At 38.7% G+C, this 16,936-nt stretch overlaps 1 protein-coding gene across 4 annotated transcripts in view; it reads left to right on the top strand.

The window, feature by feature from the left end:
- Positions 1-16,936, top strand: part of ATRNL1 (attractin like 1) — an 838,515-nt gene that overhangs the window by 738,703 nt on the left and 82,876 nt on the right. For all 4 annotated transcript variants that reach the window (XM_032176925.2, XM_032176917.2, XM_032176911.2 and 1 more), the window contains one exon: positions 217-331. In XM_032176925.2, the coding sequence (XP_032032816.1) occupies positions 217-331 (115 nt within the window). The remainder of the gene's footprint in view (positions 1-216; positions 332-16,936) is intronic.

The raw sequence follows: 16,936 nt of genomic DNA, 5'->3' as shown, positions 1-16,936 counted from the left end.
AAGCTGCTCGTCAAATATAGTGAAATTTGTTGACTTATTCAAATGTAGGCCAAGTGCACATTTATAGTGTGCAAGGAGCTAGTGTTAAAATAACACATGGTGTGTCCTGAACAACTAAGAATGTACAGCACAGCTACCTAAAGGATCGATAAGGTGAAAATTAAAGTAGCAATGCTATGTCAATTATGCAAACTTAAAGTGGGTTTTCTTTTTCAGGGGGCACCCAAGCCAATTGCCATCGAACCATGTGCTGGGAACAGAGCTGCTGTTCTGACTGTGTTTCTTTGTCTACCACGAGGATCATCAGGTGCCCCTCCCCCTGGGCAGTCAGGTATGATAAATGAGGAGCCTTCAGCAGTTAAGCAAAACTTGTAGACCGAACAGAAGAAATAAACAATACCACTAAATAGCACAGTAAGGACCCTTACAAGGTTCTAATTTAGAGCATGGTAAAATTTTATGAGAATACAAACTTTTACCCAACTATCTAGATATCTGCATTGTTATAAAGGTAGATTTCCCAGTGTTTCTCTGAAAAACACATGTTGAATATCTGTTTATTTGTGTATTATATACACATGTATGTATGTTCACACATACATCCCCATTAATTGCTGGAATTACAGTGAGAAATCTCATTAGCAAGGCTACCATATTCTAGACCCATCCAGCCAGCTTCCTTTCTTCCGGTATGTGCAGCATGTTGGAAACCAAATTATAAATATGATTAGAAATTTGCTTTGTGAATATGGAACCAAACTAGGGAACATGTATGTTTGGAATGTTGAGTGGCATCAAAGGATGATAGCTTCATGCAGCCATCTCAGTAGGTTTAAGATATGCCCTTGCTTTCAGCACCAGCTGGAGTTCATGGACCAGGGAAACCCTCTGTCTTAGGTGGGCACAGCCAGCCTTTGTTCTGATTCTCCTTTTCCTGTAGGAAAAGCATGTTTTTGATTTGAGGATGATGATACCTGTCCTCTTAGAGGTCTGCTCATTGCGGTGGTGGTGTCCACATTCTAAGCATGCTCAATGTTGAATATAAATCATACTTAAATTGCAGACCACACTTTTTTCTCTCTTTTTGCATATACTATTCCATCTTTATAATTTTGAATTTTTCTGTCTCCTGATTATTTTATCTGTCCAACCGCTACTGGAATGAATGCTTTTTGAGGGCAAGGGTGATTTCAAATCTGTTTTTCTCTTCAATTCCCCTTAAGCATAAAATAAAATGCCAGCAATCTGGCAAGTTCTCAATAACAGTAACTGATGACGAACTGGCCTCCTTGCTTATTTTATCTTTTCTTACTTCCCTACTTGGCTTTGAATTTGCTCCTCACTTTCTTGACTTGTGTCCAACCAGGCACAAAAAATGGAAAATGTACTACTTTATGCCTTGTAAACGTTAGGTATTCATGCAACAGAATTTTTCCCATATATGGGAGCAGAGAGTTTCCATCACCTTCAGATTCATCATTCATGGTACCTGATGATATTGCAGGAATTTCTATCCAGAGTTCATTTATGGATGTTTATTCAAAGAAATAAACATTTTCTGCACCTTTTCATACATTGAGTGAATGTCTTGTTCTTTTCCTTTCAGCACCTCCAAGGTAAATGGGATGCAATAAGTAAAATAGTTTGGCACTGGTCAGATAAGATGGATAATTATAGGTACTTGCACAGCTAATGGAAGTATTGTTTTAAAACTGGGATGATTTCCAAAACAAACACTTCACTAATGAAAACAAGTCTGTGTGATATACACCAAGGTTTTTCTCGATCCTTCACGAGATGGGCAGACTGAAAGCAACTGCCAATTCTCTGTCCCTTTAACCTTTGAAGTCCTTTTTGACTGATATGAAAGAGACAAGTAGCAGTGTGAACCATTACCTCAGCTGTGTTTTCTAACAACTGCATTATGATTACTAATGGTAATGTTATCTTAGATACGCATAGTCCTTTACTCTTTCTAAAATATTCTTCTATTTTTCACATGTGATCCTCATGACAGGGCTGTGAGATAGGTATTATAAAACTAACATTATAAATGAGAGGAGTGAGACGTAGAAAGCACTGTGTATCTACACTCAAGGAATAATTGGGAAGAGGGGATACTAGAGTATAGAGCAAAAGAATAAAAAATACTTACTGCTATCATTCCAGGTAATTGTTCCTGATGATTTGTAGCAGAGAGCCTCTCTAAAATCAATAGCCCATGTCTTTACAAAAGCAAGCATTTGGATGAATACTGAAAATGTCTACAGGGTTGATAGAGCTAGACAAAAGATTGAAATAGCTTACCATACTTTTTACAGACCCTGATGATTAAACTATGACGAGTATCTGTGTACATAATTCAGGATGAGCTTGTTCTTTGTTTTCTAAAAACAATCTAGTACATTTTTCAAGCTCTTAGAGGAGTAAGACAGTGGTTCTACTCTTTAAATTGCAGCATTATCTGTTATCTACATCAATTTGGAAGATGGGTAAGATGGGTAGATGGACTGATATGTCATAAAGCAAGTAAAGTAAAATGTTAATGGTAGGATCTAGGTGCTAGGAATACTGGTATTCATTATAAAATTCTTTTAACTTTGATATATGTTTAAATATTTAATAATGAAATGTTGGGAAACAATAAAATAAAATGTCTTCACTTCACTGCAAGAAGAAAGGCAGTATCTGTAGAGAAAAATTTTTCCAATATCATCATCAAGTTTTTCCCTGAACAAGGCAAATACTGACACCAATATATGAACTAAATGACTATTTTTTTCACTGCTCATCCAAATATTTAGTTGTATGCACAGCCAATTAAAACAACACATTTGAGAGGAAATATATTCCAATGGTTATTTGGGAACCATATTGGCTCTTGGGAACCAAATGCTGACACTGATTATCTCATTGCTGAAGTTTGGTTTATTCTGTGTCTTCACAGAAAGTCCTTATGTATGCCTGTGCTTATCCCAGTGCCCTACACATAGAAATCAGTTAATAAATTATTTTGATAGTGATGATGACAATGATAGGAGACTTGGGAAATGTGACCTTTAGCAACCACTTGAATCTATTAGCTTCAGTTAATTTCAGTAAAATGAGCAACAGAGTTCAAATTCATTTACCCTTTCCCAGATTCCTCTCCTAGAAGCCCTATGTTCTCTTGAGCCTCCTCCACTATTTGTGCAGGGTGACAGGTTGGGGGAGTTGAGGAGGAGGTAGAGGTGGAGCTTCGTTGGCAGACTCCTGACCCCACCCTCACTGTGTGAAGGACAGGGTGCCAGGGGTCTTCTCTCGGCTGTTGGGCTATTTATTTCTCCAAATATTAGTGTATCTGTTCAGTTATTAAATTAGCATTCATTATTAAGAGTCTTCTTATAGATTAAAAGTCTTATAGTACTTTGCATAATCTCAAATTTTTTGTCAGGCTCCTTGTTTGAAATGTAGCTTACTAAATTTTTTTTAATCAGGCTCCTTGTTTGAAATGTAACTTACCAAATGTCAGTGTCACGTGTACTCTCCTTTGGCATGAATAAGAGCATTTAAGAAGGATGAGCTTGAGGATCTGCAAAGGCAGAAGCATCCTATGAGCACGGTGGATTTCTCTCACACAGTGAATTTCAACCCTGAAAATGAGTGACGGAAATGCACAGGAGCTAGTTTGGCCATCTCTTTTCAGGAACAGCTAGTGATTTTTTTTTTTAATTTAAAAAATAGCATTATCTTTGGACTTGATTTTCTTTCCACCAGCAACTGCTTCAGCAATATGTGGCAAGTAATGCTTAGACATGGCCATTTTAGTTTCTCTCTGAAATGTGTGAACTCCCTTCCTTATGGATCTTGTCTTAACCAGAGGTCAAAAGAAAAACTGTGCCGACTCATCCCTTAGATTACCCATGCACTAATCTCTTTTTAATATAATAAATTTAGGTGCTTGGGAGAAATTCTCCCTTTAGGGGGCTTAGAAAGTAAGGCAAAAGATATTAAGTCGGCTTTTTGGCATTCCTAGAGCTGGGCTAATTAGGTTTCCTGCTCCCCCGCCCAGTAAACCTGCTGCTTCATTTCTGTATTTTCTGTGAGCAGCCACTGCCATCCGTGCCAGACTCTTCGGTTAAGGTGGGATTTATGCTGTTGTTTATGCATATGTTCACTGTGCAGCCACTTTGTCTTCTGACCTCAAACTGGTTGAAAGATTGACATCTCCATGAAAACAGGACACATTAAGTAACTCTCCTGCATGACACTAAACAACCAAGCATGTCTCCAGTCACCCCGGACAGCATGGTCCCCAAGCATTTCAGAGGCACATTAAGATGAAATGTGGACAGAGTAAATAGAGCTCTTCAGATGCATAAATTGAAAATGATAATGAGTGCTGTCACTTTGTGATGGAAGATTATGGATTTCATAGTTTATGGATTCTTCCTAATGAGAAGCAGATTAACTTTTCTCACTGGATCAAAAATCCCAATGGCCCAAATATCCACTGCTGAAAAGAAGCTATGTGCTACAACTGGAAGTAGAATTTTGCCATGATCCTGCCTCATATATGATTGACGATACCATTACCAAAAGAACACTACTAGAAAGTCTAAGGTTTTGAAATTCTGAAGCTTTCGATGTTAGCCTTAGAAGTTTGGGCAGAGTGATTAGATTGTTTTGAATAATCTAGAAATATTACATAATGTTTAAAATGATAGTTTACCCACAGTGCCATGGATGTCTTTCTTGTTTATAACGATAACAATAAGAGAACTTTGGTTTAATTTAATGAAAAGAGAAAAGGGAAAGAGAACTAGGCATTACATTAAGCGCTTTGTGTATTCATTGGTGTAACCCTCTTAATGATTCTGTGGAGATGATTATCCCACTTTTACTATTTAGAAAACCAAAACTCCAGAGAGATTAAATGACTTTCCCAGGGTAAACACAGCTAGTGAGTGAGTGAGCCAGAATTCAAACCCAGGGCCACTGGCTCCTCAGCCTGTGTGACTCTCCCTCATCACTGTGCTCCTGTGGATAAAGATACTGGGGCATAGCCCTTATTCCTAAAAAAGCTTTAAATCCAGAGTCAAGGAGGAAGGACCTAGAGGGTCTCTGCTAAGCAGTGGGCTTATGGTAGTAAGGGCAATTTTATCTTTGCCGGTGACTTCAGAAATTTGGTAAAATGCAAATCTGTGCATGCCATGGCGCATCTGCTCATGAAACCATGACTTGGTGTATGTAACAGGAAGAAGCTCGTGAACTCATAGGAAAAGAAATTAAACTTGTATGTCTGAGCTCTGGACTTGGAATCACAAGCCCTAAGATCTAGACCTAGCTCTGCCACTAACTAGCAGTGCAACCATGGGCAAGTCTTTTAGTCTCTGGGTCTTCTGTTTTCCCATGTAAAAAATGATGGGGTCGGGTTAAATTCCTAGGATGCGTTTCACTCTAACCCCATTGCACAGTTTAATACTACAAATTATGCTAAGTCATGCCAGTTTGGGGTAGGGAGAGCAAATAACTTGCTTCTGAGTGGTACCTTAATTTATCTTTTCAGCTGCTCAGAGCCATTGGGAAACTTTATTTTCGTATGTATCGATTATTAGTGACTAAAAATAATGAGCATTGCTCCTTACATTTAAAAAAATCTTAAAATTGTGTTAATGAAATCTTCCTAGCATGTTTGAAAGGTGTAGATGGTTTATAGTGCCCCTATTTTAGAAGTGAGTAAAAGGAATCTAATACTACCAGTGAGAGGTACGTTTCCCATAATCTCAGAGATGGATTGGAAATGGACTCCGGGTCTGCTGGCTCACAGTGTAGTACTTTCTCCTCTGAAGACAGTTTTTTAAAGCAAATTTCCAGTTTCTAGCAGCCTCTGAAATTTCTATCCCTTCACACTTTTTCTTTTATAATTCTGCCACCATATCTTCACACTGTAGAAACACATCTGTTGATATAATCTTAGCACTTTCTTTGTTAGAGGTGGCTAGAATAAGGAATAGAACTACTGAATTATATCAAAACTTCATTATAAAAATCTGGCATGTTAGTTACCCTTTAACCTCAAATACAAATATTGTTTATAGCCAGTGTATGTGTCTTCACAAAGAAGAAAGAAAAAGTGGCATTCATGGTAAAATAAACTAGAAAATTAGGCAGAGAGCTCAGGAAACAACAGAGATAAGAACAAATATCTGAGATTCTTGTTAATAAATATGACTCTGTGTCAAAAAATATCTGATATTAAAAGACTTTAAAATCAACAGAAGGAAATATTTTACCTTGTATCCAAAATACAGTTATTGTGAATCCCCACTTGCTACCCTTACTCATTCAAGAAATGTGTAAAAGTATCTATTATATGACAGCACTGGATATACTATAGTGAACCAAACAGAGTTCCTGCCCTCATCGAGGTTACAGCCTATGCAGAGATAAACATTCAACAAATAATCATGCAAATAAACTCATACTTACAAGTTGTGTTAAAGTGCTATGAACAAAGAATAGAGAGGTGAAATAAAACAGATGTACAATTGCTAAGTTTAATATTTGTCTACAGCAGTAATCGAGTGATAAACATAGTCATTAAAATGCCCTTTCCTCAATTCTCGCATCTCTGTAGTGTTTGCCTGTTGATTATTCCCCACTTCACCTCCCCACCTTCTGGAAACTTTCCCCTCCTCTGCTGTTTTGTGCCTTGACCCATCACAGGTACCCACTTAGAATTCACTTAGTGGCAATGGCTGTAGAGCACCTCCTTTCTGTGCATCCTCAGCTTCGTCTGCCCCTTGCATACAGGCATTCCCCCAGGTCTGATCCTTAGCCAGCCTCTTTTACCTCTCCACTCACTTAGGGAAAACTTCTCTGCAGCTAACTGTCAATCCTGTGGGTCTTCAGCCAACACCTCTCACCTGCTGAGCAGCAGCATCTCAACCTGGATTTCCTCCCATTCAGATATAAAGTCAGCCTTCCTTCCCCCTTTCTTCTGTCACTTCCCACCATTCCCCAGACCAGCTCTTCTCCCCTGACTTGTCTGTTTTTGTAAAGTCTGTTTTGGAATGGCTGAAGTTTGAAACCTTCAAATTAGCCTGTCTTTTCTCTCTTTCTGCCCTTTTACATCTCAGTAATCATGAAGCTCCATAGATTTTATCCCTGGAGCAGACAGAGAAGACATCTTATTTTTTCCATTCTTATTCCCTCCATGCTTTGTTCTGGGAGTGGTTGCTTCTCACCTGGGTTGCTCCCAAAGGAAGGCACAGCTCTCATCATATCACTTCCTCATACCTTTGCAGACTTTTCATTGCCTGTTGAAATAGGTCCAGACGTTCACTCTGGAATGAAGGGTCCTCTCTGACTTCTCCTCAACTTCCCTTCCAGGTTTAGCACCCTCAGAGTCCTAAGCCTACCTGCACAGCACCACTGGCTACATGGGGGTCCTTGGACAATTATTTTAAACTCTCAGACCTTTAGTTTCTTCATCTATAATATGAGAAAAATGACTAGATAAAGTATCTTTGTGATTGCTGCTAGGCCTATCATTCCATACATATTTTTCTTATGATTCTCTGAGTGTAGGCATGGTCTGTCATACTGTTGTTTCTTGTACCTGAAATCCCCTCTGTTAGCTGCTCATTTTCAAAGCCTGGTTCAAATGCTATTTCCTCTTCCTTGAGACCTTTTCAGTCCCCTCCATACAAATGTGACCTCACCGTCTTGAAATCCCACGCTTTCTAACATATATCCATGCCTTCTAGCATATATCCAAGTCGCTATGTTCTTTTCTTTTTTCCCAGTAGTAAGCTCTCTGAAGGCAGTGGCTATATCTTATTTTATCTTTGAATCCCTAGCTGCTAACAAGTTTCTGGTACTTAATAGTTGCTTGATAAATATTTAATTGATGAATAAAATTATCTTTAAATTTTGGAGACTCTTCACCAAAAAAGATATACAAAAGATGTATACTCCACAAATGTATACTTTATGATGTAAAATTTCACTTCAAGCCCATAACCTCGATAGACTGGATTTTGTGTTTTTATAATTCATGTAGGGTGGATCAAGCTACATATCTCAGGGATTGAAATCAAGCCCAAAACTGTACTTTCAATGGAATACATCTATGAAAACTAACTTGTTTGGCTTTAAGGTTCAATGAACATGAGAATATTAGTGAAAGATGACACAAAACAATAAAGCAATTTATATTTCCAATGTAGCATGTCTGAAACCTATCATAGAGATCTTCTGTTTTCATGATTTGAACACTGATTTATTCCTTGGGTAGTAATTTTTTTTAACTATTTTATTTAAGTTTGAAAGAGCCCAACTCAATTCTACCTTTTATGACCAGAAAAAAAATTACTTTGAATCTTATGGAAATGTCCACATATTAGTTATACTCAGGACAGATAACCTCATAAAAGATAACTGGCAAATAAAAAGCATCAATTGTTGGTGTAGTCATTAAAACATACTCTTCGGAAGACCGGGCGCAGTAGCTCACGCCTGTAATCCCAGCACTTTGGGAGGCCGAGGCAGGTGGATCACCTGAGGTCAGAATTCAGGACTAGCCCGGCCAACACAGTGAAATCCCGTCTCTACTAAAAATACAAAACTTAGCCAGGCGTGGTGGCAGATGTCCATAATCCCAGCTACTGGGGAGGCTGAGGCAGGAGAAACACCTGAACCCAGGAGGCAGAGGTTGCAGTGAGCCGAGATCGTGCCATTGCACTCCAGCCTGGGCAACAAGAGCAAAACTCCGTCTCAAAAAAAAAAAAAAAAGCCATACATACTGTTTGTTGTGAATCTATTCTTTGCACCATGCTGTTCTTTGAGTTACTGTAACCCTATAGGGCAGCAGTCCCCAACCTTTTGGCACCAGGGACGGGTTTTGTGGAAGACAATTTTCCCACAGACCTAGGGGTCAGTGGCAAGGGTGATGGTTTTGGGATTAAACTGTTCCACTTCAGGTCATCAGGCATTAGTTACATTCTCATAAGGAGTTTGCAACCTGGATCCCTCGCATGCGTAGTTCACAATAGGGTTCGCGCTCCTATGAGAATCTAATGCCTCTGCTAATCCGACAGGAGGTGGAGTTCAGGCTGTGATGCTCACTCACGCCCACCCTTTGCTCACCTCCTGCTGTGAGGCCCGGTTCTCAATAGGCTACAGGCTGGTACATGTATGCAGCCTGGGGTTGGAGGCCCTTGCTATGAGGTATATACAGTTGACCCTTGAACAACGTGGGTTTGAACTGTGTGGGCTCGTTTATATGCAGATTTTCTTCTGTCTCTGCCACCCTGAGACACCAAGACCAGCCTCTCCTTTTCCTTCTCCTCCTCCTCCTCCGCTTACTCAAAAATTAAGACAATTAGGATAAAAATCTTTATAATGACCTATTTCCACTTAATGAATAGTAAATATATTTTCTCTTCTTTATGATTTTCTTAATAACGTTTTTCTTTTTCCAGCTTACTTTATTATAATAATACAATATATAACATATACAACATACAAAATACGTGTTAATCAACTGTTTATATTATTGGTAAGGCTTCTGATCAAAAGTAGGCTATTGGTAGTTAAGTTCTGGAGGAGTGAAAAGTTTTACAGGGACTTTAAACTGCACAGGGGGTTGGCACTCCAACCCCCATTTTATTCAAAGGTCAACTATGTTACCACTTTTCTTTCACATCTGAGAAAAATGAACCATGGATATTAAGTAACTTGCCTACAGCCACGTAGTAAATAATTATGGAGTCAGAATTTAAAACCAGAAAACTTTTACATCAACGTGCTCTTTATAAATATTTTTGTTTTTGTTTTGCTTTTTCATTTCTTAGCTATGAGTAAAGACTATTAGCTGTTTGTGTTTTGAGGACAGCACAAGCTTTTTCTTTTACTGACCAGTGTCACTGTAAAATGACATGGCGATGGTCCTCCCATTTCAGACTTTTAAATATATCTTTCTGTCACTTTTAATTGTGAGAAATTGATTAATATGTAAAGGAAACAAAAGAAAATAAGGATGAGAAGCTTAAAGAATAGTGAACATGGCTAATTAAACATGCTGCAGAAAAGAGTCAACTTTAAAAGTTAATTCAAATACTTTAAAGACTGACTAATTAGAAACAAACTCACATGACAAATCAGGATTCACGGAAATGAAAAATGAGACCACCAGCACTGAAACATGACCAACACATTTTTCTTTCCTTTTTTGTTCTTTCCCACCTGCCACCTCTCTTTGGTATTTCTGGAATTGACTGTTAATAATTACTGTGGTCAAAGAGAAAAATAAGAAAAAATTAAAACTCAACAAGACAACTTACAAAGCCAAAGAGGAAAATCAAAATGTGTTGCAATAACCAAGCTGCCTTTGAAGCAACAAAACAACAAAACAAGAATGTTGTGGGTATGAATAAAATGTTATGGGTCAACTATCGTGAAAGACAGTGTGGTAATTCCTCAAAGATTTAGAACTGGAAATACCATTTAACCCAGCAATCCCATTGCTGAGTGTTTATGCAAAGGAATATAAATAATTCTATTATAAAGATACCTGCACGCATATGTTCATTGCAGCACTGTTCACAATAGCAAAGACCAAAATGCCCATCAATGATAGCCTGGATAAAGAAAATGTGGTGGTATATATACACCATGGAGTACTATACAGCCATAAAAAGGAATGAGATCATGTCCTTCGCAGGGACATGGATGAAGCTGAAAGCCATTATCCTGAGCAAATTAACACAGGAAGAGAAAGCCAAATGCTGCATATTCTTATTTCTAACTGGGAGCTGAACAATGAGAACATGTGGAAATAGTGAGGGGAACAACATAGACTGGGGCCTGTCTGGGGAGAGAGGGGTTGTGGGGAGAGCATTAGGAAAAATAGCTAATGCATGCTGGGCTTAAAACCTAGGTGATGGGTTGATAGGTTCAGCAAACCACCATGGCACACGTTTACCTATGTAACAAAACTGCACATCTGCACATGGACCCCGGAACTTAAAATAAAATAAAATAAATGTTAAGGGTAAGTTTGTGAGGGCCTCCATTATTTTTTTATGATAGCTGACACCATGGTTTATATAAAACTGCTAATTGGTAAAAAAAAAAAATGCTTTTAATTGGTTATGAATTAAATAGTCTTACTTTACATAGGTTTGGGAGAATTTAACAGAAGAAGGTTGCTGCCTTCATTACCTCAGGCTGCTATAATAAAATATTAGAGTCTAGGTGACTGAAACAACAAACATTTGTTTCTCACAGTTCTGGAGGCTGGGAAGTCCAAGATCAACATGCCTGGCCAATTTGTTGTCTGGTAAGGGCCCTTTTCCTGGTTTGCAGATGAATCCTCACATGGCAAAGAGAAAGGGGTCTGATTTCTTCTTATAAGGGCACTAATCTCATCATGAAGCTCCACTGTCTTGCCCTTATCTAAACCTAATTAGTCCTCCCCAAAAACCCCCCACCTCCAAATACCATTATATTAGGGATTAGTGCTTCAATGTATGGATTTGGTAGGAGATGGGGCACAAACATTCAGGCCATAGCAGCCTTCTTCTGTAGTTAACAAGAATGGATGGGTTCTGAGTCTCAGAATGACTAGAACCAAGGTCTCTGGATCTCTCAAGCAGGGAGCGAGAGATCCAGAGACCTTGGTTCTAGTCCCTGCTCATATTACCCCTCTCTCATATTTATTGTAACATGTTGCAAAACCTAACCAGAAAAAGAAAATAATATAATTCACCTCTTACCAGCAGGCAGTACTGCGCAATTCTGCCACACAGAGCCCAGAAAAGGCAGGCAGAAGGGAACTCCCTAGATCCAGAAAGGAAAATTAAGTGACTTGAGAAAATATGTAAAAGGCTAAGACTGGGTAAGTGGCTCTGCAAATTCCTTCTAGTCACAGACACATTTTTTCTAGGGGTCACCTCATAGGGCCAGTGGTCCCTCAGCAAATCCAGAAGTATGTTCAAGTTTTGATCAAAACTCCATGTTATACTGATATCTGGTTTAATCTCGGGTCCTGCTGCAGACTGTTTAATGGCGCCATAGTACCTACCAAAGGCATTTTTGAGTCTGGATGTCCCCTTACTCTTAATGAAAGTCCTGGTGGAGGAGCAAGCGCCAGCAGTAGAAATGTGATTCTATAAAAGGTAAACGGTGATTACAGTTATATTAACTCCTTAAGGCACAGTGATCTTTCTCTAAGAGCTTGTAGGGAAAAAGTTAATGGCCCTCTGAAAAGAGAGTAATTTATTTCCTTTTATCCACTTTATAATTTGCAAATGAGCATAGCCCGTGCAAGCTGAGCAGGCTTCTCTCACTGATGGGTACATATCCAAAGCTTTCATGCAGGTAAAAGCACTGGAAAAAACATGAGTTCATCTTCTTCCTTAGGAGCTGGGACTTCAGGGAGGTAGTTTGAGGAATCCTACATGGTCCCTGGGATCATCATTTAGAAGCTTTGAGGGAATAAAGATTCTTGTTCTCTGAACCTGCTGTCCGATGTAATTTGAATTGAACCTTGAAGCCCCTAAAAGTCTGGATGCAGTGACCGTACATTCAGTTCCATTTATTCAACAAGCCAGGCAAGGATCGTCAAATCAATGACATGACTGTGCCATCTGCCTTCCCTTTGCTCACCATCACAATGAAAAATGACTCCTTAAGTGTTCAGCGAGGCAATTAACTCTGAAGGCAGAGCTGTAATGGAGAGAGGCTGAGTTACATTTGTATTCAAAACTTTACTGGTAAAATGGAAAGGAAGCTGTTGTCCATATTAATAGATACATAAAATGTATAAATGGGATAATTTGGTATTACTCTATTTATGCATAATGTTATACAACTGCAGAAACACAGAGCTAGGAAGGGCACTGAAATGACATATGGCTCCTCCAACTGCATGCAGCCACAGCTGGTGACCCTGTCCAGAATCATCTTGGACAGACAGACTGTTTCTAAAGACATTCCCAAAAGTCATGCTGATAACTTCCGGGACTAATTCATTCTGTTATTTAACAGTTTTCACCGCAATTTGATTCCATTTTCTTTTGTTCTCTTTCTTCTTGTTCTCATCTCTCTAGAAATAGAGAACAGCTAATTATGCTCCCTATAATAATCCATCATGTGGTAGAAGGCAGTTTTGAAATCACCACCCAGCCTTCAGTTCAGGTTCAATACAGCACCCCCAGTCCTTCCATCTGGGCCTTTAAAGAGCCTGGCTTCTAGCTTGAGTCATCCGGTGACTCTCAGAATGCTCTTCAACCTTCCCAAATATTATTGGTTCAAGAGACATGAAATAGAAAGGGACTCTGTCCGTTTGTTTGACAGATGAGGAAACTGAGGCTTATCAGAAAAGATATCCAAAGATATCCTCAGAGTCCATCATTTACTGTATGGCAGAGCCAATCCAAGAGCCCTCTCGGGCTTTCCTCTCCTTGTTTGTTTCTCAGCGCCTAACCTCTCTTTTCAACCAGCTGCCCTGCCCTGCTAGGCAGTGCTTCCCCACTTGCAGTTTGGTAGGACTCCTTTGTCCCTGCCTGACCTTTTCTGCCATTCTGCATTTTGTATCTATGCCCACGGTTTTTCTTGCACAAAAAAGGGAGCAGTTTGTTAGTTTCACTTATGTTTCAAGGTCATATTTGAAGCTTAATCCTATCCTTTTAAATGCCTTTCTAGTGCCCTGTGACCCATTTGATGTTTTCTGAAAATATGATAATTTTAGGGAGATGTTAGATGTCTCACAGTGCTGGATTCCAAAGGGACTTTTAAAATACCATTTGCATTTGTTATGAATGCACAATACCACTGTCCCTTTGCAGGTACCATTGCCTCTGCCTAGATTGTCCTACCCATCAGCCCCTCTCCAATATACACACCTCCCCTTTTACACCAAGAGAATTTCGAATTCAAAGGTCACCTCTTTCATGAAACCTGTCCCCATGTCTACCCATCCTCAGTCCTCTGCTTTGCTTTTTCATTTACTGTTATAAAATTTTTCTTACACTGTCTCCGTCCTACCCAGGCAAGCTAAGGGCAGGGATGTTTCCCTTATTATATCTGTAGGGGCTAAATGGTGCCTACAACATAGTAAAAAGCCAGTATATTTGCTTAATTATTTCCCCCACTTCTCTTACCCGTGCATGTTGGTGCTAACTTCCCAGAGTCCAACTCTTAAGCTAGCTGTAAATTCACACTTTCTACTGCCCTTTGTCATGTACCTTGCTGTAATTAATTATAGATGCTCCTCAGGTTTTAAAAATGATAAACCACCCTAATCTCTGGCCTGAAATTTGGCTTACGAAATAGAAATGAAAACTTTATTGAGGTTAAATCAGTTCCTTACTACTAACTAGGCCTGTTGTCTCAGCCCCATCCTTGTGACCTATTTGTCTCAGGTCTTAGTAGTCATTTTGCAATACGTGATTTTTTCTATGTTTAACAAATTTCTTTCGGTCTTTTGTTATTTTTTTCCAGATATAAAAATATCACTTTGATACTATGGTCATTCATAAGATCATTGTTTGATCATTTTTAACACCATTCTTTTTCCTTTTCTCAAAAATGAGGCCAGGCGCAGTAGCTCATACCTGTAATCCCAGTGCTTTGAGAGGCCAAGGTATGAGGATCGCTTGAGGCCAGGAGTTTGAGACAAACCCAGGCAACATAGTGAGACCCCCATCTCTACAAAAATTAGAAAAGAAAAAAAAATAATGTTTCATAGATTCTTTATTCTCACTACTTTAAGCAGGATCAGAGCCCTTACCACTTTTCTTGATGGCCTAGGTATGACTCACCAGACTCTGCTTCTGCTCCTTGGACCATCCATTTATAGTTTCTGCTGATTCTTGCTAGGCTACCTGGCTCCTGTATCCTTTGTTGTGGATTTTTAGATCACAGTTGTTCTTTAAGACTGAAATTTTTCAAGCATGTTGAAAGTCTCTTTTTAAAGCATTATTTGTTATTAGTATTTTGTGTGACATATAAAAACAAGCCAAATTTTTAAACCTATTGCCTACTGCATTACAGGTTATATTCTGTTTCCCTTTATGTTTCCAGTGGATCACTTTAGTCCTCGCTGTATTGCTTTTCACCTTCCCTGATGCTTCAGAATCATCGTGTTTTGCTCAGCTTCTTAGGTGACTTACAGTCTTGTTAGAGCACTCCTAAGTTCCATTTTAGCTCTTTGTGCAGCTCTTGCCTGTCCATTTGAACTTCCCCTCAACCAACTTTTTTCATGTGCATTAAAAGTATTTCTCAGAAATGCAAATTAAAACACTACTGAAATACTATTTCTTACCTCTTATGTTGGTGAAATTTAAAAAGCGTGGCAACCTAGTGCTGGGAAGAATGCAAACTGGTGCAACAACCCTGTTGGAGGGGAATTTGACAAGACCTGACACAGCTACACTTGTACCCTTTTGACCCAGCAGTCCCACTTCTAGGAATTTACCCTAAAATATACCTCCAGCAATATGAAACTACATATGCATGAGTTATTTATTTTAGTACTTTTTTGTAATCACAAATGTTGGAAATAACCTGAATGACCATACATAGGGAAGCAGTAAAATGAATGTGATACATGCGTAAATGCAATACACTGTACCTTTAAGAAAGAACAAGGAAAACATTGAGAAACTCATATGAAATTATTTCCAAAATATATTAAGTGAGAACAGTAAAGTGCATACAGATATCTAGAGTGTCTGTCCTTAAAATAAGAAATAGGGACTATAAGGAAATCTACAAACGTCTACTCATTTTTGCAAAAGATGTATAGAAAGATAAGTCAGAAACCAACAAGACTGTTTACCTACAGGAAATAAAGCGAAATGGGGTATAAAAATGGAGCAATGAGAGGGGGAGTTGGAGGGACACTTTCCTGAGTACACTTTTGTATATAACTCCGACCCTTAGAAAAAACCTGACCTTTCACCTACCCAATCAGTTAGGATGTGGGAGAACCCAAAATGAAATACAAACTGTAAAAAATGAACCTAAATATATTCAAATGAATCAATAACTATGCTGGGGGTATTATTCAAATGAATAAATAACTATGCTGGGAAGAAAAGAGCAATCTAAGTACCTTTAGAAAATGATTATTTTGACTCTATACTGTAACGCTAAAGGCAACCAAAAATATATATACAAACGTACTATAGTTGTATATTTGTTTCTTCTACAAACAGGAGCATGGACCAGCAATTCTGACACTATTTAATGTCTATGCTAGGATTGAACAAAGTAATATTTTCTGGGTAATGAGAGCTAGTTTTCTCACTGTCAGAGAAAAATGATACGTATGAGGAAAGTGAGAAGACTAGAGTGAACCCTGTGGCATTGGGTTGGAATTAGAGGGATCAGTATGAGTTTATTCACATATAGGTGGATGCACATAGAAATACAGATGTATGCATGTATGTTGGTATACAATTGTGTGTTTCTTAATGCTGCCTGCTGAGAGGTCCTAGAAGCAATGACATCTCAGTAGCAATAAATGTACTTAGCACTCATCTCTTGGTTTCTTGACACCATTCTCCGATAAAATGAACCAGGAGTTTTGGGTATATGGTCAATTCCAGGGCTAAGAAGGGCCAACACAAGATAAGCTTGGAATATCTAATGGTTCCAGAAAATAAGTACTCAAAAAATTATGAGACATGTTAAAAGGACTTAGGAGCCAACCCGAAGGAGCAGCTAATGGCCAAAGTTAGAACAACTCGAACAAAGTAAATAAGTGTAGTATTGGATCATTACTCAGTAAATGTAAGATCCGTGAGTCCACACTGAAAGATTGAATAGATAAAGAACAGATAGTTCGAGATCAGCCTGGTCAATATGATAAAAACCTGTCTCCACAAAAAATACAAAAATTAGCCAGCCATGGTGGCGTGTGCTTATAGTTCTAGCTATTCAG

This window comes from Hylobates moloch, unplaced genomic scaffold, assembly GCF_009828535.3.
Source record: "Hylobates moloch isolate HMO894 unplaced genomic scaffold, HMol_V3 SCAFFOLD_3, whole genome shotgun sequence".
Lineage (NCBI taxonomy): Eukaryota > Metazoa > Chordata > Mammalia > Primates > Hylobatidae > Hylobates > Hylobates moloch.
Note: the sequence above shows the minus strand (reverse complement) of the source record. Positions and strands in the feature narration are given on the sequence as shown.